This window comes from Trametes versicolor (genome assembly GCF_000271585.1).
Source record: "Trametes versicolor FP-101664 SS1 unplaced genomic scaffold TRAVEscaffold_10, whole genome shotgun sequence".
Lineage (NCBI taxonomy): Eukaryota > Fungi > Basidiomycota > Agaricomycetes > Polyporales > Polyporaceae > Trametes > Trametes versicolor.
The window spans coordinates 1888124-1909930 of NW_007360330.1; the positions used below are offsets into that span (position 1 = coordinate 1888124).

General features: G+C 55.0%; 7 protein-coding genes across 7 annotated transcripts; 5 read left to right on the forward strand and 2 right to left on the reverse strand.

Moving 5' to 3' along the window:
• Positions 1-137: 137 nt before the first annotated feature.
• TRAVEDRAFT_74098 (peptidase C14) lies at positions 138-2044 on the reverse strand (the record flags this gene model as incomplete). Its single annotated transcript, XM_008044195.1, has 15 exons — positions 138-288; positions 356-431; positions 492-537; positions 600-618; positions 672-740; positions 802-917; positions 975-1001; positions 1068-1115; positions 1170-1206; positions 1268-1315; positions 1368-1441; positions 1507-1572; positions 1628-1688; positions 1758-1858; positions 1912-2044. The coding sequence occupies 15 exons, from the start codon at positions 2042-2044 to the stop codon at positions 238-240; spliced, it is 972 nt and encodes a 323-aa protein (XP_008042386.1). The 3' UTR covers positions 138-237.
• Positions 2045-5912: 3868 nt separating this feature from the next.
• TRAVEDRAFT_94657 (uncharacterized protein) lies at positions 5913-6201 on the forward strand (the record flags this gene model as incomplete). The annotated part of the gene is made up of 2 exons (XM_008044196.1): positions 5913-6007; positions 6078-6201. Coding segments are annotated over 2 exons (219 nt in total), but the record flags the coding sequence as incomplete, so codon positions are not given.
• Positions 6202-10189: 3988 nt separating this feature from the next.
• On the forward strand, positions 10190-10597 carry TRAVEDRAFT_51329 (uncharacterized protein; the record flags this gene model as incomplete). The annotated part of the gene is made up of 1 exon (XM_008043857.1): positions 10190-10597. One exon carries the CDS (start codon positions 10190-10192, stop codon positions 10595-10597), a length of 408 nt encoding a protein of 135 aa, XP_008042048.1.
• Positions 10598-13107: 2510 nt separating this feature from the next.
• TRAVEDRAFT_74099 (oligosaccharyl transferase delta subunit) lies at positions 13108-14470 on the forward strand. Its single transcript, XM_008044197.1, has 4 exons — positions 13108-13264; positions 13321-13525; positions 13581-13862; positions 13913-14470. Exons 1-4 carry the CDS (start codon positions 13134-13136, stop codon positions 14135-14137), a joined length of 843 nt encoding a protein of 280 aa, XP_008042388.1. The 5' UTR covers positions 13108-13133; the 3' UTR covers positions 14138-14470.
• A 509-nt stretch (positions 14471-14979) lies between these two features.
• Positions 14980-15225, forward strand: TRAVEDRAFT_131276 (uncharacterized protein; the record flags this gene model as incomplete). Its single annotated transcript, XM_008044198.1, has 1 exon — positions 14980-15225. A coding segment is annotated over one exon (246 nt), but the record flags the coding sequence as incomplete, so codon positions are not given.
• Positions 15226-16583: 1358 nt separating this feature from the next.
• Positions 16584-19125, reverse strand: TRAVEDRAFT_172859 (uncharacterized protein). Its single transcript, XM_008044199.1, has 9 exons — positions 19045-19125; positions 18802-18985; positions 18686-18745; positions 18290-18627; positions 17980-18237; positions 17676-17923; positions 17590-17606; positions 17384-17528; positions 16584-17320 (listed from the first exon to the last, which is right to left on the reverse strand). Exons 2-9 carry the CDS (start codon positions 18888-18890, stop codon positions 17042-17044), a joined length of 1434 nt encoding a protein of 477 aa, XP_008042390.1. The 5' UTR covers positions 18891-18985; positions 19045-19125; the 3' UTR covers positions 16584-17041.
• A 1220-nt stretch (positions 19126-20345) lies between these two features.
• On the forward strand, positions 20346-21000 carry TRAVEDRAFT_74102 (uncharacterized protein). The gene is made up of 5 exons (XM_008044200.1): positions 20346-20407; positions 20479-20562; positions 20629-20655; positions 20732-20867; positions 20938-21000. Exons 1-4 carry the CDS (start codon positions 20358-20360, stop codon positions 20832-20834), a joined length of 264 nt encoding a protein of 87 aa, XP_008042391.1. The 5' UTR covers positions 20346-20357; the 3' UTR covers positions 20835-20867; positions 20938-21000.
• Positions 21001-21807: the final 807 nt, after the last annotated feature.

The window sequence follows — 21807 nt, forward strand, 5'->3', positions numbered from 1 at the left end:
GTGATGTCTGATAGGTCCCTGTAACAAGTGCATGGTTATAATACATATAATGGTGGCAGTGGGGAGTTTCGGCTCTAAAGCAACGGTATGGGGCAGTGACCGCATAGAATATCGGAAGCAAATTAGCGCAATTCGTACCTCGGGCCTATAACATACAGCCTATAGAAGGAGAGAAGACATTATGGAGATACATCCGGAGAGCCAATGGGAATGCGGTGGGTTACAACGACGGACCTCTCACAAGACGAATGGTGTCTCCAGAACGGCATGCGGCCGGAGACTACCCAGCTAGAATTCGGATGCAAGAAGTTAGTATGGTCAGTCCGTGAGCAGTGCAACATGCGAAATATTGTACCTGAGGAATAGGCCAGTCGCTCAACCTTTCCTTGCGCTCCGGCGGCACTCTATCCATAATTACCTCAATCTCTTTCCTGTCAAAGACATTGTCAGCCGCCATACGGTCGAACACAGCAGTCAGGGAGGTAACGCACTGCAAATTCTGTAACAGCGTCGCATGCGTCGGCGTCGGGTTCTTCTCTGTATCGACATAAAGATGGTCAACATCGAAACCACGCGGAATCATGCAATGGTCGTCTTACGGAGTGCCTGGCAGAAGGCCTGTATGGTCCGAGTCAATTGTTTGGAGCTTGATAGCCGTGCTAGCCACTTACCCTGAGAAAGACGCCGCCTTTACTGTTGCCAGTGGTGTTGTGGGCGTCCTTACAGGCCGACCACGAGGACTGTCAGCACCGTGTGTTAGAGAAATGAAATGAGTTGAGGTCTGTGGGGAGAGGTACTTACAAGTTCGGGAACGGGAGAAGGGAGCGCGAGCTTGTCGGACCCGTCTAGTTCAAAACTATTTTCCGATAAACCCGTTGAGGCGGCTGCGCTCGTGGGATGTATCGTCTGCATCTTGGCTACGACGCTGTTCAGCTTATACCCTGTAATGCATGACAGCAACTCGCGTCACGCACCGAAGCCCGACGATTTCGAAGGAGCCGCTGAACGACGAATATTCATATAAGTATCGAGATGATGTAGAATGTGGGCCCCTCTGTAAGACTTACGAGCTTGCAGTACATGGGTTAGGTCGCCTTCTGTCACTTCGGGAAGATCTACGATGCGCCTTAGTACGTCTCTTTAAGTCAGGAGATAGAGATGAAAGGCACCTGCAGCCGTCCCAGAGTGACAACAGTCAAATATCATCTGTCCGTGTTGCACGTTAAAAAGGCGTCACTTCAAGTTGGATGGGTAGGGGAATACGCACGACACAGCGGCACCCGGCGCAGAGCGTCGTGAAAATCTCCTTTATTTCCTGTTGTATCGATCAGACGGCAGCGTAAAGATATATGCGAGCCCGCACTTACGTCGTCTTTGACGTAGTTCGCAAACGGGATGTCTACGTTGGATGGCTGACGATAGGAGTCTGCGGCGAAAAGGACTGGATGTGTCGATCCGTGTCAGTCGCAACATTGTCGCAGGCGCACCGCGCGTACATCAACTCACTTTCGTCGAGACCATCCTTCTCGTTTGGGTCATTGAGGGCCTTGACTTGACCGCCGTGACCGGAGACTGAAACAGAAGTTGATGAGGTACTTTCGTAATACAGAGGAAATAGCAATCTCACAGAGAAGGACCAGAATATCCCCGGGGCGAGCGTCACGAACCAGATTCTTCATCCCCCTGATCTATACACACGCATCGGATTGAGTGAGTAGGCAGAACATGAATCATGACCAGTATATCATTCAGCTTACAATGTTATCTCTTGTCGGCCATAGGCGTTCGCGATCTTCGTCCGGCACCTCGGGATTGTCCGTGAGAGTGACTATGTCTTCTGACTGGTATTTGTATGTCTCTGTAAAGATACGAGTGTCCTTGAGTGAGAAGAGCAGCAGTCATAATACTCACTAAGAAGAAGATCACAAAAGCGCTTCGTGTCGCGGTGTGCGCCCGGGACCTCCATAGAAGCGAAGACATTCTTGACCTCTCGGATTCCGATAAGAAGGGCCTTGCGGCGGCGCGGTGGGTTGGCGACGGGCATTTTCTCAAGAGACTATGCGGTACGGCTAGTCCGAGGGAGTGAGGGTGAGTGTAGAGCGGTAGAGCGGTAGAGCGATAAGCGGTAGTCTGCTAGCGTCCGTCCAGGTGAGATTCCCACTATATATACGCACATCTGGGCAGTACAAGCCACCGTCAAAATGCGACAAACACTGTCTGGGGAACCGGGGCTTGGGCGCGCTCATGAGAGAAGGTGTACAGGCTTCAGTCCCGTCCGGTACTTCCTGCGATGTGGACGCATCAGGCGCTGCAGCCACACAAGAAGTGCTGTCATACGCACCTCATCGGCCTCTGGAACACCGCTCACGCGGTGTCGAAGACCCTGGCATTCACTGCTGTGGACTAGGCTCCGATTTTCACCGGGACGGCCGGAAGGAACCATCGTACATGCCACACCGATGATGAACTTTACAGGCAGATGCTAGGCCGGATTTTCCACCCGCGCCGATGTCGAAGTTTCTGGTAAGCAATACGTGAGCAAGGTTCATAATCTATCTGAAACGCTGGATGACATGTACGCGCGGCGGTACACACCACGACAAGGTCAGCACTGGCGCGTTGTACGGCAGGAACCGGACACCGCTGACGGAGCTAGCTGCTCGCAGACAGAAACCTGCTATGAGCCATGAGCAAATCAAATCATGATGCACCCCATGCGAACGGTGTGGTTTAGAAGCTGATCTGAACTTGCAGCATGACTTAGACCGATGTTAACGTCAGCGCCGATAAGCACAGACCGAAACTATCTTTAGGCGTTAATGATTATGACCGCCCATTGAAAAAGCCACAGGCTTCTTGGGCGGTGATTGTTCAACAGGCCAGAGCTACGGACAACGCACTGTAAAACTGTCATCGCCCGTAGATCTGTCATCGTGGTTGCCATCGCGGAGGACTGAGTGAGCGAGTCTAGCGACGAGGGTTTCATGTGCTGCGCCATGAATCTTGTCTGACCAGCAAAAGGCATAATGACGACGTGGTGGCAGTAAACGACTCGTTGGCATGGTTCCCGCAGCAGCAAACGAACGATCCCTTAGCGAAGCTTGAGGGGCTGGACATGCGGTGGTGTCCCCAGTGAATGTTGGCTGATGAGAATCGAAAAAATAGTGATCAACGTTTCATAAATACTGCTACTCGTACGGCCAGACTATCGCTGCAATTGACAACGGTCTGTGAACATACTTACCTCCAATAAGGGCACTCCCCGCGTCCATTGAGTTTTCCACATGAACCGCATACATATGCTTTCTTGCTTCAGTCGCTCTACGTAGAGTGAGTGTGCCAGGGAGGTCATAATCCAGAGTGTTTTGTGCGCATATATCGAGATTGCAAAGGGGTGAGTTCGAGAAAAGGTGGTGGTAATTGGGAGACATGTCGTACCGTAAGCGCTCACTCTCGCCACCCACTCGGGAACTGCCGAACCAGGAACCTCAAGCAGTCGGTACTTGTGTGATAGTAGACCTGCTTGATGCGAGCTTGCTGGACCGCAGGATTCAGACGAACCTCTCCACCACTTATCAGGCCCATTAATGCACCTAATGCGCTGCCCTACTGCAGCGGGAAAAAAAACCTAAAACATTATGGTATATTACAAGCGCACACCGCATCGCCTCGTAGGCTGCTCGAAGCGCCATGCACAAGTACCGAACCCGAGGCACTGCCATCCTTCTTGATGCTGTACAAGAACATCATGGGATGCACGGCCTTCTTGACACACAGGAAGAAGTCGAAGACCTCGACACCGCAGGGCTGCGCGGAAGAATACGTATCGCATAGGCGTGCGGGTGATGCCACAACGTCCGACCGGGGTAACAGCTCTCGCCGACCACTCTCGTCGGAACGCGAGCCTGCGAAGACGGGCCCAGGTACGAGCGAGGTGCAAGCAAGCCAGTAAAGAACGCTACGATTCTCGACCAGCTCCACGAGCGAATCTAGTCGTCCCTCGTATAGCAGCCTGAGTACGCGTGTAGCATCAGCGCACTGTATAGCAGGCGAATCCTTGTACATCGACGCGAAGCTCAACCCGCATACCTGAGACACGTAATATCGTCGTAGTCGATCTCGGTCGCGTGGGGCGGGTTCGAGTTCCCAGCAGCGAGGGGTTACCGCACCTGTCACATATCGTCAGAAACTGCGAAGATCTTGATGACCACTCCAAAACTCACCTGCGCCACCGGCAGTAGCTGCCGCGCAAACTTCGCTGCAGTAGTATGCTTGTTCGCCTTCGCGAAGACCCCGATAGCACTGCACAGCGGGATCTACTGATGAGTGGGCTGCGGGCCCAAGCCTACAGCTCGTGAAGTACGCCGCAAACTCCGAGCTGCGGCGGATGTCGTCTGGCTCTTCCTGATCAACCCTGCAACGTCCGATCTCGAGAGTCGCACCGAGCAGAGACCCTCAGGATACCATGGCCAGGGCGCGCCACTACAATACGAGACAATCAGCTGGACGTCAACGATATACGTTAGTTCGTGGCGCACCTTTTTGGCCTCGCTAACAGACGAGATGGATATCAATAGCAGCGCACGGACGACCCGCACGGAATATGGTCTGCGCATCGTAAAGCTTGTTGCCAGTCAGAGTGAAGGTCCTACAAGAGCCCTACACGAATTGAGCGCAGCGTGCGCACAGCGACCGGGAGCACAAGACTCGGAATGTGAGTACGGTGCAGGTGAAGTTCGATTAGGTAAGGTTAGGGAGGGAAGGCGCGGAAGCTGAACGCAAGCGCGACATTAGATGCCTACGAGCGTCCGTGATATTCTGCATCTTCGTCGCCTTCTTCCAATAACCAAATGCAGAAGCCGCGGACGTTCGGAGTTCTTCGTGCGCTGGTATGCCTTCCTCACAATCTACGCTATGGCCCTGACGGTTATGTACGCGCACCGCATAGATGATACGGTAACCAAGATTACCACGTCTCCATCGGACAAATGTGGAGTCGGCCAGTCTTGGGCGTGTTCTCCGACGCAAAGCCGTAACAGAGTAGCAAGTCAGGTTGAGATACATATAGATTGTCAATGCACTCACAAGTCATCGCATTGCGTGGTAGAATGCAATGTCATAGTGTGAATGCAGTCGAAATGACCATGCAGCGTGGAGAGGTGGCGTCGGTCCGTAGACTTCATGTCTGCGACTTATAAGCCCCCCCGCGCGTAGTGGATTCCAGACAAACTTACCACAGACGGTGATTCTGCAGTCATTTCTGTCAGTGCAACGCAGGGCTCTGTTGGGTGCATCGCAATGGCTCGTCTTATGATTAGGCTCTCAGCCTCACCGAAGTAAAGTAATCAGTATCAGACGCGTACAAATCGCGTTATACACATCTCGACATAGTTACTTTTGAACTCAGATTTCTTTAGAACAACAGACGTGTTGCTTGAGAGCCCCGTGGATAGAAACGAGTTCGAGAGGATGGCGGATGAGGGGGACAGTGTGTTGTGGCGTTCAGCTGTGCCGACGTGAAGGACCTGATGATCTGTGCTTTCGGAGTATGAACCGGAGTAAGGATATGATTCTTATCCATAACCAACGTTCTTTGCAAACCCAACATTCTGCCCGCTCGTCCAGAGCCTCTCCTATGTCTTGACATCTATGTCTCCTATATCGACTGCTGTCACCTTCAATTAGGGCGGCGCAGCGCGCCAGCGGCCCATTGGCGATGTGCTCTTCGAAAATTCGCGCTGTTCGACCACCGCTCGAACTTGTAGTCGCTCCGTTCGACGAAGAGACCAAGCGGGATGCGGCATCATCGAAAGTGAGCACTATATGTAGTCCACATCATCGTATTCGTTCACTGACGATGACTACCACGTAGAGAGTTGAATCTCATGCTCCTGGAGCTCATACTGTAGTCCCATGCGTGGTCTGCCGCACGGCCGACCCACGAGAGTGACAAGACAGCCGATACGCTAGAGAAAGAAGTCCAGCTCATCCGAGAAGCTGAGAAAGGGTAAGACAGGTCCTCCCACGTCTCCATCTCCCTCCGCTTGCGCAGCATCCACGCCCCTTTTTGTCGGTAGGCGCACGTCCCATACAACGCCCGACGCATGCATGCTGACATTTTCTGCTCTAGAACACACGCGACAACGCCTAAACGACTTCATCACGCACATAAAAATCGCTCTGGCTGCTCTGACTGGACTTGGACTTCGGTGTGCTTTGACTGTTTCCGCTGCTCTGGCCTGCTGCTTTCTTCGTCCTCCAACTCTGGCTGCGCCTGTACTCGGCTGTGCCGTGGTGACGCTGTAAGCACGGCGGGCACCTAAAGACACGGTAACAAAGCACGAGTTGATAGCAAGAGATACGGCTCACACCCGTGTATGTACGTTTCAACCAGCCTCAATAAATACGGCGGCTCCTGGCTCTTACCTCTTACATACCCTGACAGCCCACGACGATGTGCACAAACTTTGTCGTACACGAAGCATCATCTCGAAACCCTCCGGCACAATGCTGCAATAGTGAATCACACAAGACATCATCACAGCTTGAAATTTTGAGCTTGACAGCCTCCTGGCCCGAAAAATGCATCAGTATCCACTCGTGTGAGTCTCCCGTGTCTGATAGGTTCCATAGCCCCTAGAAGCATCAGCAGCGCCAGAGCGAGGTATTGTTTCATGAACAGTGGGCAACAAATCCGGTATCCGCCAAGTACTGTGTTATGGCTTTCCTTCTCCCTTGCGACACACCAGGCACATTCATGAGAGGCGACATTGGGCTCATACGACGGCATCTCAGCCATGCTCAGGAGGCATTGGGGAGCATTGAGATCCGGATGTGTTCCTTGGTTCTCTGTCGTTGCTTGATGACATCCCAGCCCGCAATGTGCAATGCGATGATGCTGTGAGTTGACGTGGACAGACTTCCTGGGATGTGGTTTAGTATATGTTGGGGATCACGCTGTTTCCCATGACGAAGCAGTCCCCCTGTGAATAACATCCGCAACGCCGTCACTCTTCCTATCGCATCCATCGCACACTCTGGCACTCCCTCTCACCTCGGCGATCTCTCTCGATGTCCCCTGTCCTCCCTCTAGAGCTCGACGAGTTTATACTCGAGCTTGTCCTCGACGACTCACGCTACGGCACGATGCATACAAACCTAAGACAGTGCGCGCTAGTATGCCGCGCATGGCGCCCTAAGTCTCAAGCTTTACTCTTCCGCAAACTTACCTTCGACCACTGGATCTCTGGTGACCAAAAACTCTACGACTACCGTCGCTTCCTAGAGGAACATCCCCATCTTCTACATCACCTTCGCTGCTTCGAAGTTTGGATGCCCCATAAGCGTTCACCATGCCGGTCCGTCTACGGTGTACTGTTTCATGTTCTAGCCACCCGCCTTCCCGCCCTTCGGACCATGCTGATTTATGGCGCCAATGCGTCTTTCGAGCTGCACCGATTCCACAGTGCTCCATACGTCCAAATGGCCAATATCGCAAATCTGGAACTTTCATACATTGATATAGTGGATATGACAGACTTCTACCACTTCATCCTTCGCTTTCCCAACCTCTCCTCACTACGAATCATCGATTGTTATTGGAAAAATTCAAGCCGACAAACATCCCCGCGCCTTCGCAAACGTTGGAGGGCCCCAACCATCACACAGCTCAGTCTCGCTTTTGGGGCGGCCGTGGCAGATCTCGATGCTGTAATGTCGCTTGTGCAATCCTCTTCCTGCCTTGCATGTCGCTGATATACACTACCGCGACGGTATAGATACCACAACGCGAAGACGTTGAGGATTATATGCCGTCTGCCATACAGCTCCTCTTGCGAAATCTTGGAGCCAACCTGGTACACCTACAAATCAATCTCCGCGCCTTTGAGTTCTTGACTTCTCCTCAGCACAGTAAGTGGACATCATTGCGAATAGCAGCGAATGCACGTGTGCGGGAGGCTCACCATTGTTTGTACAGCACCAGACACCTACGAGCTCTTACGTAGTTGTTCTATGCCGAGCCTCCGACGCCTCGAAGTTCACCTGCGCTGTCCGGCGAGGCTGGTCAAAAGCCCTTTGGACGATCCGTATCCCGTGTCTATCGGACGTATACCCACACTCTTGAACGCTATCGATGCAACGGGATTACGTGTCCTCGGCCTCTACTTCAGTCGTGTGGAGGTACAGAAATCTGAGGAGCTGTTTTTGGATGCACTCGAGCAGATCCACGGGGAGCTCTCCATCCTCGTTGAGGGCGAACACTTCCCCAGGCTCGAGAAAATTCGCCTCGATGTTGGCGCCCCACCTCATATGCACAGTTGGTGGAATCCACGTCTCGCCGAACGCCTTCCCGTATTGGTGGGAAGGGATCTCTTGGAGATAGTGCAACATGTTACCCGATGGTTTGTGATTTACTAGACTTCGGAAACGCCAATATCCACGACCATATTACTGACAAATGAAATCACAGGTTCAAGTTATACGGGCCTTTCACCGACCCGCCAGGAATAGGCGATAAGCGCTTCATTTAGTCTTAGGTGGAGTCTTGTACCACAGTTGGAATATGTGAGTGACAGTCTGTGCAATACGTCTAACACGCTCATTGATATCACGAATCATTGCGACAGATAGTAATTGCAACAGCCCCAGTGCGCATAGTGACTCTATATAGGAAGCCCTCAACCTGTCGCAGTTGTCGGATATATACTATGCACCGTCGCTCAACGTTAACGTTCAACGTCCACAAAGGTTTCAACATGCGTGCGCAAATCGCTTGATCCGAACCAGCTCAAGTAGGGAGCCCAGTGTGGCTTGTCGTGACCTGAAGATTCCCCGTTCCGTTCTGGACTGGTCGTTTCCGCAGGATTCAAGTTTAGCTGTTGCGCCCCCGCCCCCGCCCCCGCCCCCCTTCAAGATTTTCTCCCCGATGCGGATTCGCGATTTTCCGGGTCCTTCAGGTCCGTCGCCCCAGCCTGTGATGCCTGAATACGGTGCTGATAGATCATAAATAGTCGCCTCACTCCACATCTGACACTAACCTCGTTGCGTCTACGCCTCTAAACTCGACTTGTAGACGCCAGTCTACGCCGGCGGCGTCTGGCGGCGTACGCCTCCTACCTGCCACCCTGACATGTTTGGACACGAGGTGTGCGCAGGCGGCGAACATAAACTCGATAAAAGGCCCCCAGTGTCATGGAACCTGCTACTTTCACCCGCAACACAACACTACTTTGGGCACGGTGTTACCGCCTCGCCACTAGTTCGGTGCCAGTGGTATCCGTTTACCTGTCCATCTTCTATGACGACGCTTTCTGTGTATGCCTATGGCACATGCAAAACTCACGTCTCTTTGTGCTCCCACAGGGGGCAGGAAGAGCCAATAGCATTGCCGCCGCCACCACTTCCCATGAGCAACTCTGCTTTCATATGTCGAGATGGCACTTCAAGAACCATGCTGGCGACCGTTCCCTCGAAACCTCCTCCATCCAACGACACAGAAGGCCCCGTCAGCGTCTTTCTCCACATCCACACACGCGAAGAGTGTACTCAGGTATTCTCGTCAGCTTCGCACTGGCTTTCCACACTGGATGCCATCCTCGACTCCCTGGATGCATCTGTCTCCCTCTCTGTATGTGGCTCTTGCCTTTGGCTTGATCTTGATGACACGCACCCGTGCGGCCGTGACCAGCCCCAGAGCAATGATCTGTTCGCAGTGATCGTGTCGCTGGAGGTTACATCCGTAGCTTTTCGGAACGCCCAGACATTCGTCGAATCGGTCCTCACTTGGTTCCCTCGTCTCAAAACCCTTTCATTGAAGTCCCTTCATTTTCTCGAGGACAGGCAGGAGAACAAGGACACCGAACGTGCCAGTGGTGCGAGCAACACTGCTACCAAGATAAAACCCCGTCGTAGCCAGGTACAAAAGCTGACGATGTGCAACCAGGGCGCCCTGGTGAGTGGATATCCTGACAACCACGGCTCGTTTAGCGGCCACGTACTGACTCCTCGCGGACAGGCCAGGGATGTCCAGCACTGTGCGCGTGCACTCCGAATTCTCTTACCAAGAGCCCAAAGTACGCTCGGATACCTCACATTCGATAGCACGACAATGGCAGCGCTGCATGTTATGCGAGACCGAGGGGCAGTTGATACACGTACCATCGTTTGGCGCGAGGACCAGCGCCCCACCATGGCTCCCGCAGAACCGCCGCCCATATTCGACCTCATCTCCCTCTCCAACCTCGTCATCGAAGTGCGCATCGCTGCACGCCCGGACGCAGCGGTGAACAAAGAGCTCGCGGATGCTTCCAGAATGCTGGCATCTCTGTTGAGGTCGCCACCGAAGCGCGTCGTCGTGGACATCAAGATATACCCCGAGGATCCTGGCGAACCTGGCATATTGTGGTGGCCGACGCGTCTCCGCGACGGTTTCGCGGCGTTGAAACGCGCACTTGGCGAGCTCGGCGACACGGTGTTGCACCCGATGCAAATCCGGATCGTGCAAGGACAGCCGGGAGGAGGCGAAGCAGTAGAGGAGATGCGGGTAATCTTCCCCGACGAGGACGTTAGTACCGAGACTCTGGCGCAGAAGCGGTAGTTGGACGCACCGGTTGCAAGCTACGCTATACCTCCGCGCACCCATCCCATGAGACGGCATGGGTCCCTCTCGCTCAGTAGAGATTTGACTGGATGCGCAGCTGCCTTCTAGAGATTCTCTATTTTGTGGTATCATCGCCTGCATTAGTAAAGCCGAAGACGTCACGTATGTACGTTAACCCCGAGGACATGGCACCTCGTGTCATACGCCCCAAATGCTATATTGATCTGTACCGCTGCGGCCGTGTGGCGGACTGAAAAGCGCCATCTAGAGGCGTTGGAGGCGCAAAGGGGGTAGAATCCCGGAGCGCGTGGCAGCTCTTCTCCACGGTGCATCGGAAAGAAGCAGTCTCTGCTCTAGATTCGCCGAGGCGGCCGCACGGACAGAGGCGAAACTAGTTCACAAGTAGAGAAGCACCGTCGTTGAGGCGAGGCGACCGAGTGGTCGGAGATTGGCAAGAGGCACGCCTCTGGGGCGGAACCCAGGATCGTGATTCGCAGATGAATCGCAAACACATCTCGGATCTCGAAAGTCAACGCCGTCGCACTGGGCCACCTGGTCTACACTCCAGCGCTAGGAGCGATAGTCAAGGGTCCTAAGACGGCAGATACATCAGCTCCGATCACTGTGTACAGACGTTGCAAGACGGGCACCTTCGGATGGCACTATGGCCGCGGAAAGGTCCTTTTCCTGGGCATTGGGCGCTGAGCGCTGATGCCCTAGGGGCGGAGACGTCGTGGCACCCCATACACGTGGTCGGCGAGGCAAACAAGCACGGTGCTTCCAGTGGTGGTACGCTGGGGTGAAGAGCTCCTGCGCAGCTTGCGGCACGACCTACTGCGATCGCAGACTATTTCGCAAGCCTCCGAGAGGTCTAGAGTTGCCTCCGGTGGTGCCATCAGCATGACGACGCCCCCAAACCCGATCTTCTGGCTTGCCATAGTGCGAACACAGCTGCAGAGGTTTGTACCAGAACTCGCCGAGCTTCCTCTTCCGGCGGGCGTCGTACATGCACCAGGAGGCCACTGATACTTGAGAGTGCCACCGCCTGATCCGGGTGGCGTGAACGGCGAATCGGAGCGTGCGCTCGTGCTACCACCGAGACCCGACATGTCAGCTCACTTTCGCCATTTCAAGCCGTATACCACGTACGTGCCTCCCTGAGCTTCTCTGGCCGAACGCGGGCATCATAGTCGAGGCGTGGGATGGACATGTAGATCCGCATCGTGATCCGAGGGGCTTGCCATATGATACACTGTCGAATATGGTCAGAACGAGGCAACACAACAAGAACTGGAATCACCGCTCTGTTGGAGCGAGAAATTTTCAGCCCCACAAGAGGCGGCAACAGAACACGAGGCGCTAGCGCCTTGAAGGGCCCGCATGCTGGAAGGGGTGTTGCGCAACTGCCTCGCTGGCTTAGGCAGCTGGCAGAGAGATTTAGAGTGTATCACCTTCTGGTCGATCGGCCCTCAGACCGTCGATACGGAGACTCCGGAAACCCCTTCAATTGGACGACACCAACACGCCGCGGGCGAGGGCGGGGATCGGCCATATGCCGAACTGCAGAGCCTTGCGCCGCCGATGTTCAAAAACTTGAAAGCAGGTTCGGGACCGGGATTCGAGTCAAGATACACAACGCATGATCCCGTAGGCATGAGTCGCGTAGTCGGATTGGGGAGTCACGGATCCTTCATGTACTACGTCTGAAAGGACGAAAACGGGATGTCTTTCCGTTCACGTTCAGGCCTGTAGAGAGCCAGAATAGGATGCTACATCAGTCATCCGGCCTATATTAATATAGCAACACTTACGAACGTGAATTTTCGATCAAGAGCAACTTCGGTGGTGGCGGGCTCTTCGAAATCACCCTGGCACTTTCCGCGCAGCATCGTGCACTGCAGCATGTTTGCCGACTCTTTCTGCGAGACCCCACAGCACACTTGAATAGTACTAGCACCGACTTGAGGGGTTGCAGGCGCTCCGGTGCAGTTACTTTCACTGTAGTCCCGGTGAGCTTCTCGACTTGCTCAGCGAAGACAACAGCAAGTCTTGCTGTTGTCTTCGCCTTACACCAACCGCACACGAAGCACCTTATGACATCGATAGCCTCTGAAACACCATTAGAGGTGATTACAATGCCGCCCAGGTGTTCACAAAACTCACAGATGCCTTCACGTAACTAGGTGTCTCCCAGATGAACTTGAATCCATAGGCGACGTTGCCTGATCGCAAGGCAAGGGCAGCCTCTCGAGGTTTCGAATGTTTTGGCCTGGCACAGACAGTTTCCGCTCAAGAAAGTCTCAGTCGAGCTCTACGCTTGCATATTCTGTGGCCAGTGGGAGCAGAAAGAGGAGTTGGTAGGTGGTCGACAGCAAGAGACGGCGAGTCTCCAAACTCCAGAACCCGGAGATTAGATGTGGACAATCTTATCTGATAAGTATATTGTAAGAGGTTATCTAATTATATCTCGGTGACACGTCGCGGTGCTGCGCGCGCGCGAGCGGTCAGAAACATCCCTCTCCCGACGTCCACCATGGCGGTCGGCATATTCTCCTGGTTCCTCATCTCGCTGGCCGTGGTAGGGGCGCACGCTGCGACCCTCACTCTCCAATCTCCTCGGTTCACAATCTCGGCGTCGGACGCCAGTCAGCTTCGTTCAGAGCCGTGAGTTTCAGCCACCACATACATAAAGAACGTGCTGACGCGTCGCGCACACATAGATTGTCACTCGCGCAGAAGCCATCAACGGCTCTCTCACTCGGTCCTTCAGATGTGCTGAAGCTCACGTTCCAAGTTGTGGACAAGGATGGCGGCAAGGGCGTGCAGCCACACCAGACCTTCCTGCGGTTCTATGACGAGGTTACGGGCGAGGAGGGTATCCAGCCAGTCAAAGTGACGCCAGGCGGAAAAGCAAAGTTTGAGCTTGTGAGTTCGTTTGACGCTGCTGCGACGCGTCTCGCTAAGACCATGGACGTCCCAGAACATGGCTCGCCCGCCCACATCTCTTCCCCCGACCACCACGAACCCGCTCAAAGTGTCGCTCTATCTCGGGTCTTTCGCCCATGCGCCGGTGCAGTATGACCTCTTCGACCTCGTCGTGCCGCCATCCCAGCCTCCCGCGCAACACACGGAGGAAGCGTCCTTCCACCTCCGTCCCGAGATCCACCACACCTTCCGCCCCGAGCAAAAGCTTCCTCCCAAGATCATCTCAGCGTTCTTCGCGGCGCTCCTGGCCGCTCCTTGGGTCGTCCTCTTGGGCCTGGTACGTTCTACAACATCTTCGCGTGCCTGTCCCACTCACCCCTCTCGCAGTGGTCGCACATCCGTCCCCAAGTACCGCATCTCTTCTCGCCAGCGATCCTTCCCTTCGTTGCTACGCTCGCCGCGTTTGAGGCGCTCCTCGTATGGTACTGGGTCGCGCTACGGCTCGGCCAAGTGCTCCTGTACGCCAGCATCCTCGCCATCCCCACCGCGCTCGCGGGGAAGCGCGCGTTGACGGCAGTAGGAGACCGGCGTCTTGGTAAAAGCTCGAAGTAGCGTACGTGAGCCACTTTGGGGACGATGATAATTTATACCGCAATAAACAGAGGCTTCGGCTTGCCTTGCATCGTACAGGTGGCGCGCTACGTTCTACGACGTCTTCAAAATGCACTACGCGTGCTGCACAGCATATCATGGTCGCAAACCGTCGCGAGGCGGCGTATACAGTGAACCGAGAGGAAGCGAAGATATAATTGATGGTCAACGCAACCCTCAGCATTATCTTGAAAACCCAAGGAATGCGCGTCGGACAACCATGAGTACCGCAGACAGTAACTCTTGGTGATCACCGCTATGTAGAGATTGAGTAGCAAATTTGTGTGATTGTCTATCCTAACATGATACCGCCTGAGTTATGGCGGGTGATACCTTGGATTCCGACAAAGTCTATACTGTAGAGAAGGTACCGCCCGAGGCCCCCCGGATATGGGCGGGTGATAGGAATAGTAATCACCTCTCGCTGTTCGCAAGGTCATTGTGGTAAAACGCGAGGCAAATGAGTAGATCCGAAATGCGCTAGAAGCTGCATGTTGGGTGAACAAGTACACCCGGGTGGCCTTGCGTATCGACATTCCTAGCAACATTGCCTAACGAGGACACCCGGCAAACGCCGAGAGGACTTTGGTTGGCAGCTGAGTCGGCGGGTGACAAACATCTTGACGTCTACCCGACTCTACTCTCACCACAGAGCACCCTCATTCAAGCTCCAGGGAGAACACTCCGGGAGTGGTCACAAGAAGTGAGTCTGTAAGATAGAGCACAGCGGCTGATGCGATACCCACGATTTGCAAAATAGTTTGGCAGCGACAGGATTCGGCAACTCTGCGCGAACAATGAACATGAACGCTCGCCGTGGAATCCAGGATCTTCCACAGGAGATCTTCCATATAATCTTAAACTACCTGGGGGACAACAAGCAGATCCTCAGGAACTGCAGTCTCGTCTGTCGATCCTGGCTCCAGGCGAGCCGCCCGCGCTTCTTTGCCGTCGTCTCGCTCTATGCCTGCGAGCGCCGCCTAGTAAACTTCCTCGACTTCCTCGACACGCACCCGGACATCACCAGCCATGTACGGTCGCTCATGCTACACAAACCGATGGACGACCAACCGCCAGGGGTCGACGGGACGTCAGAGCCGTCCGTGACACCGTACACTCTGGTCCGCACTGCCCGCCGGCTTCCCCGCCTGCGCGAGTTACAGCTCTACTTCGTCCACATCGTGCCACTGCCACCGACCGGCTCGGAGTCGGAAGGTGTACACCGCGCACCGCCCATCGACCTGCGCGTGTTTCACATCTTCGGCAGCGCTCACCAGGAGATTGGGCCGTTCCTCGAGATGCTCGCTCACTTCCGCACCGACCGCCTCGAACTCGAGCTGGTCACGTTCGACGCATGCTCTACACGTCCATCCGCCGCTCTCGCACGGCCCATCCACGTCCGAGACCTCCGGGCGGACCTCGAGGCCGCGGACGAGGCTCACGTCGCTATACTCTCCGCCCTCGTATCCACATTATTGCCCGGCGTGCTACAAGCCTTCGATTGCAGTTGGCGGGAATGGTGCGGCTGCCAGCCCGTTGGGATGTTTCTCAACGACGTCGGGCACAGCCTGACCGACCTCACGCTCAACATAACCGTCAAGGCCTGGGTCGAAGAGCGGGGCACTGCAAGTCGGTATAGCATTCGCTCGTCCAGAAGACACCGTGCTAATTCTACCCGTACGCGCCAGTCTCGCGCACGGAATGGGATATTCTGCGCCTGGGCGCGTGCGCCCGTATGCGGACGTTCCGGGCGAGCATGACACTGCCGCTGTCGTGCCCGCACTACGAGCTCGCGGAGACGCGGCGGTCCGTGACGTCCTACCGGAACCTCTTCGCAGGCCTCCCCGCCTCCGTCCACACGGTGGTCATATATATGTCCGCCGTCCCGCGCGGCCTGTCATACGGTGGACGAGCGGGCATATCGGGGCCGTCCACCAAGATATCCGTTGACTTCCATGAGATCGAAGAAGTGCTGCTGGGCCTGGCCGGGCTGGGAAAGGTCGTCATCGCCTTGCGGCCTGCGCAGAGTGCGGTACACGGCGCCGCTGCGGTCGCCAAGGCGTTCCCGGTATTGCACGCACAGAATATCCTGGAAGTCCGATCGGGCTCTATGCTCGCTGGAAGGTGAGGGTCTTGCTTCCCGGCCTGGCTAGCGGATATGCGGGACTAAGCCCGCCGCGGCAGCTCCAGCTGGTGACACAGGATACCCCCGGGGAAGGTATTTGGGTTCTGTATCGCACCCCCTTGTGTCCTAGGAACGCACGGTGGCCGGCAGAAGTGAGTGGATATCGTCATTGTGTACCGTAGGCGGTCCAGTGCTCATCGAGGTGTTTCCCATGCGCACTTGAGAAGCGAGGTACCTAGCCATCCGATTAGAAGAATTAGAATGACTGAACCATGGATATATATCACGACTTCTCATTGAATGTAGCACTAGCCCCTACCTGCTATCCCTACCTGGAAGTTCAGATGTCTGGGTGTGGCATCGGCATCTATCTTCGGGGCGTCGCATGGCCGATGACAACTTCGTGACACCGATGTCGTAGACCGTCCTCGCACCCTATGAGAGATATCGCGCGAATGCTCTCCCCGATATCGAATGTCGTACGGGTATCTATCCTCCTCTAATACAAGACCACAGAACCATCAGCTAAACTACAGCAACTGTCCGTGCCCAGCTAGCGAGACCAACCTAGAATACACGGGCCTGGTGGCGGGGTATCAGTCTATCCTGCCATCTGAGATCCGTGATGACCGTGCTCGCGGCGTCATCGTCATCATCGTCGGAGGGGTGGCGGACAGCGCCGGTCGTGCTCGATGCCAGGAACATGACATCCTGCTCGTAGTTTTGCGTCCATTCATACATCACACCTTGAAGATGCCCCCCTCTTCCCTGTCGCGGCGACACCGCGGGAGGATGGAGAAGACCTTGCTGGTCCAGCGTGTCCACGGGAGACGCGTAGCGAGCGCGACGCTGGTGAGCCCGGCGACCACGAAGATGTTGGTCGCGTGCTGGAGCCAGAAGAGCGCCTGCAAAGACGCGATGACCGCGGCCCAGATGAACGCCGCTCTTGGGGCACTGAACTCGAGCCCGGTGCGCCGGAAGCCCGGCGACGCCTCCTTCGCTGCGTATAGGAACGAGGCCTGCGTGACAACATGCCGACGTCAGCCTTCAAATCAAGCTTGGATGACCTGGGGAAAACGTACCGCTTTGCTCGCACACCACGTGTGCGAGTCACTGTAGACGTGCAGGAGCGAGAGGCCGGCAATGAATGCGACCGCGCAGCAGATGAGCGATACGCCTGCAATGAGGCCCGGGAAGGGCGAGAGCGCGAGCGTCAGGACATTGACACTGTGGGTGTGGAATGCTCGTCAGAAGGGTGCGTGACGCGATCGAGCTGCGGTGCACTTACATCGTGAGGCCCAGAGACTGTCAGAACAAATCACGCGACGGGACTCGTGTCAGCTGAAGCATGCGGCAATGAATGGTACTACGCACCCAAGACAGGCACTGCTGCCACTCTGCGCGACATTGAGACATGAGGTCGCGCCACGGGTGCACAAAGACGATCTCGTCAGAGAAGACGCGGTCCAGCTTCGCCGCATACGCCTGCGGGATGCCGAAGAGCAGACGCGAGGTGGCGGCGAAGACCCGGCCTCGAGGTGGCTCCGGCAGGTCGAGGATGAGCTGATCGCAGGCGAGGCGTGCACGCTCTTGCGCGTAGTGGGTCTGTGCTCGGCTCCGCGCTGGAAACACGGTGAGCGGGTGCTGTTTCAGACGAGGTCGCAGAATCGCCACTCACAGATGACGCTCCAGAGACGCGCGACAACGCAGATGGATCCGGGATGGTTGAGCCTTTGCTTGGCACCCTCGAGGATGCGAATGAAGTTCTTGCACTCCTTCGCCACGTAAGGGAAGGTCGAGTTCTCGGACGTCATATGGTCGCCCTGCCCGTGGATGAAGATGGCAATGAGATCGTCGACAGCGAGGGAGAGGCCATTGGGGCTGTGTGAGGGAAATTGTTCAACGTGTTGCCAATACAAGTCGCCCAAGGTATAACCTGAAGCTACCGCGTCAGCCGAGATTACCGCGACGCACCCAAAAAAACTCACGGAGATGCTCCTCGGACACGACATCCGAAATGCAAAGCTGATCCAAATCGACCTCCTCGAACCAGAAGAGTATGTGCGTCGCATGATCAGCGACGTAGTAGCCACACTCATCCCCGGACTCTGACGGCGACAGGTAGACCTCCGCAGAGTCAGGCAAGCTGGTTTGCTTCGCGTCGACCATCTTCGCCACCACCGCCGCAAAGTGCAGCACCTTCTCCTGAGTGATGGTGGAGTAGATGTACGCATCGGTGACAATTCGTGGGGAGGACTCGCGGACAAAGTAACGCTTGCCCTCCGGCTGGATTTGTGATGACCATCCAGAAGGAAGGTATCGGGGTCTGCGCCATGTGGCGTCAGCTCTGACCGACACGTCCGACGATGATCACAGCTGCTCACTCTGACTCTCCTCCGTACGCAAACTGACCCGGCTTGATGACCATATTGCTAGGCACGCTCCTAGACAACCACCGATGAGTGGCGGCGATATAATTGACACAAACGTTATTTCTCACTGCTTTCGACTGGCATAGCGACCGGTGAAGGCGGGCGTCGTCGGGCGCAACGCCGCAGAAAAGTCCTTGGATGACTTGTAATCCGACATCGGGGTGAAGGCAATTTTCTGAGGGTAGGAAGAGGAGGAGGAGGTGGTGGTGGTGGTGGTGGTGGTGGTGAGGGGGGACGGCTGAAGATATGCTTCTTATAATATACTCAATCGTCAACGTGGCGCGGATATATGGTCGTTAGGAGAACCATACAGTATTATTCCGCTATAGACTTGATGTGGGTATTATGGTTGTTGTTCTATAGCGAACCCGAGAGGCAGGGATAAGCGGATGAGGACACAATGGCTGAGGAGTCGCTGAATGGCGTTTCAAGAGTGCCTCGGAACTCTCTGTTTAAGTACCGGTGCCGATCCGCAGGGTCTTCTGGGTCTGTGCAAGGCGCCAGTGTAAACTGTCAGGAGTGCGATGCGCGCCATATGTGAGGCAGTGTGACTGTGAGATCTTTGGAAAACTGGAAGACGCACATCTGGTGGCACGCCGCTGCGGTCCACCTTCCGGAAGTACATCGCCTTTCTCATCGCTTTCCCCCTTTTGACCGCCCCACCCTGAGTGCGCTATTATGTAATTATTTTTATCGGCACGTTGCCAGTGCTGCGGATTCAGTGCTGCGGATAAACAAACCCGAGTATGGAAGGCGCCGTGCGGACCGTGCGGTCTTTTATAATCGGTATAGTTAGCAGAGTCTAAAATCGTTTCCATGGCTCCACTCTGCCATACATCTGAGGCAAAAGAAGAGTAAGAGTGCATTCGCGTACGTTCATAGAAAATAGTACTTGGCACAGCCTTCGCGGTCAAACTGTGCTCCGCATTTTCAGCTGGTCAAGAAACGATAGGCCGTTTTTTCGGCCGCTCACCTTTGGGGCCTTGTTTACCATGTGGGGCCGAACAAACACCCCTGAGCCAATGGTTGAGGCCGCTCGGGCGGTCGTTGTGGCTCTCATCAGCGTTGTCGGAGCCCAGCGCCGTAAGCCTTCCAGATTTGGGTGCGCCGACATATGCCGCCTGTTTGTACGGCCCCACAGGTAAACAAAAGCTCCGAGGCGAGCGATCAGGAAAACGGCCTATCGATTCTTTACCAGCTGTTATCGGGTTCAAGACGGGCCCGGGAGAGGTCCGCCCGAATTTCGCTTTTGACGTACTCCCTGTGGCGTAAATAGTTGTGCAAGCTTCTTTGAACAGGATAGATGACATTGCGGTGGAATCAGTAAGACTTAGAGCGCGACCGCCGGTGTACAGCAGTCTAGTAGTGGACTAGTCTTCTATCCGCGTGGCTTAGACAGGCCCAGCGCGGGGATATCAACGCCATCGATATAAGGTTAACTTTGCACCGACTTGGCCATTACAAGTCGCGACATTGTCTAGATACCCGTAAGAATCACGATAGCGCCAGTGGGAATCTCCACAGACCACATAAATCTTAAGTTTGACCACTACCATCCACTACCCGATAAAGCTTTTGCTCGGTCAGCACCACCTCTTGCACAGCTGCAGTGAGGTTCACACAAATGGCCGACACTACACCTGACCGAGGAGCCCACGCCGAGCCGGAAGCGAGGTGAGGCAGATCTCCGTCTCTCAGCCTTGCGCGAACGAGCTGACAGACAGCGGCACGCGTCGGGTACGTAGAATTTCGGATGCTGGACAGCCTGATCGAACCGATCCACCCACCGGCTTTGGAACTGAGCCTTCCGGCACCTCTGCGGCCCCTCCGTGAGTTGTTTGACGTATAGCGATCTTACATCGTGCACATATTGACGTCTCTGCGGCCGCAAACAGCCCCAAGCCCTCGTACGCGCCCGTGAGGTATGTATCATTTCGACCCTGCCGCACGCATCCCGCACGTGCAGATCCGCACCTTGAACTGACTGGGTGTTTCCAGCCAAGAGAATGAGGACGACGACGACGAGGATACCTTCATTCCCCGTGGACAATCTGTGCAAACCGCTGCCGCGGGAGGGAAGAAAGGCGGCCGCCCGCGCTAACTCCGCGGTGTGCCTGCTCATTTGCATATAAAGGTATTGTCCTTTTGAGATATATCATGGTTCTATACCACGCCTACTAACCATCGTACTCCGTGTTTTATAGTCACACATCAGGATCTCGCCTGGAGATCGCAGGCCCTGACTCCCTGTACTCGTCTTGGATCAAACCCACACAACTCAGAAGGATATATAGATATATGGAAAGTATACGCTAGCGATGTATCGATATGCGGTCTTGGAAAATGCTCGGCTTGCTCTAGAGACTATCTTGGCTCTATAGCTATGAAGTCGTCTTGGTGATCTGCCAGATTGTGTCCTTCGACGCCCTTGGAACATGGTATTCATCTGCGCCGTCCTGCGATTGATCTCGGCTGTCGAGGGGGCTGCTAGGCGTCAAGGCTACTTCTCTCAAATAACACGGCTATCCTTCGCAACTTTCTTCCCTTTGAATCCTCATTTATTGTCCTTCTTTCGCACCTGTTAACGCTATTCTTGCTCGCTACGTCCGGTGCAATCCTAGTCTTCTGGCGCTGCACTAGTCTCCCCTAGGCAGACGTACCGATGAGGAAGCTCAACGGACGCGCTGCACCTGCTGCCAATCGGAGCGCTATCCTATCTTCTGACCACCGCATACCACTAACAGCGCTCGCCGGCTTCGGTTCCAAGTACACTCGTCGAGATCTTCCTGGCGGTGTTCTTATTCTGCTCCCGGTGACTCCATAGCGGCCCTAACTATCCGCAAAGCCTAGATTCCCAAAACTTCCGAGCTCTCAAACTAGGACCCATCGAACTCTATTTGAGTTGGACGTCGACGTCTGGCAACGTTCTGGAACCCACCTTGCAGTATGTAAACACGTCGAGACACCGGGAAAACGTCCACTCTGTGCTCTTTGGCGTAACGTGGATCACTCCAGTGCAGGAACTTCCCCTTCGCTATCATACAAGCCATGTGCATTGTGCGTGATCCTAATAC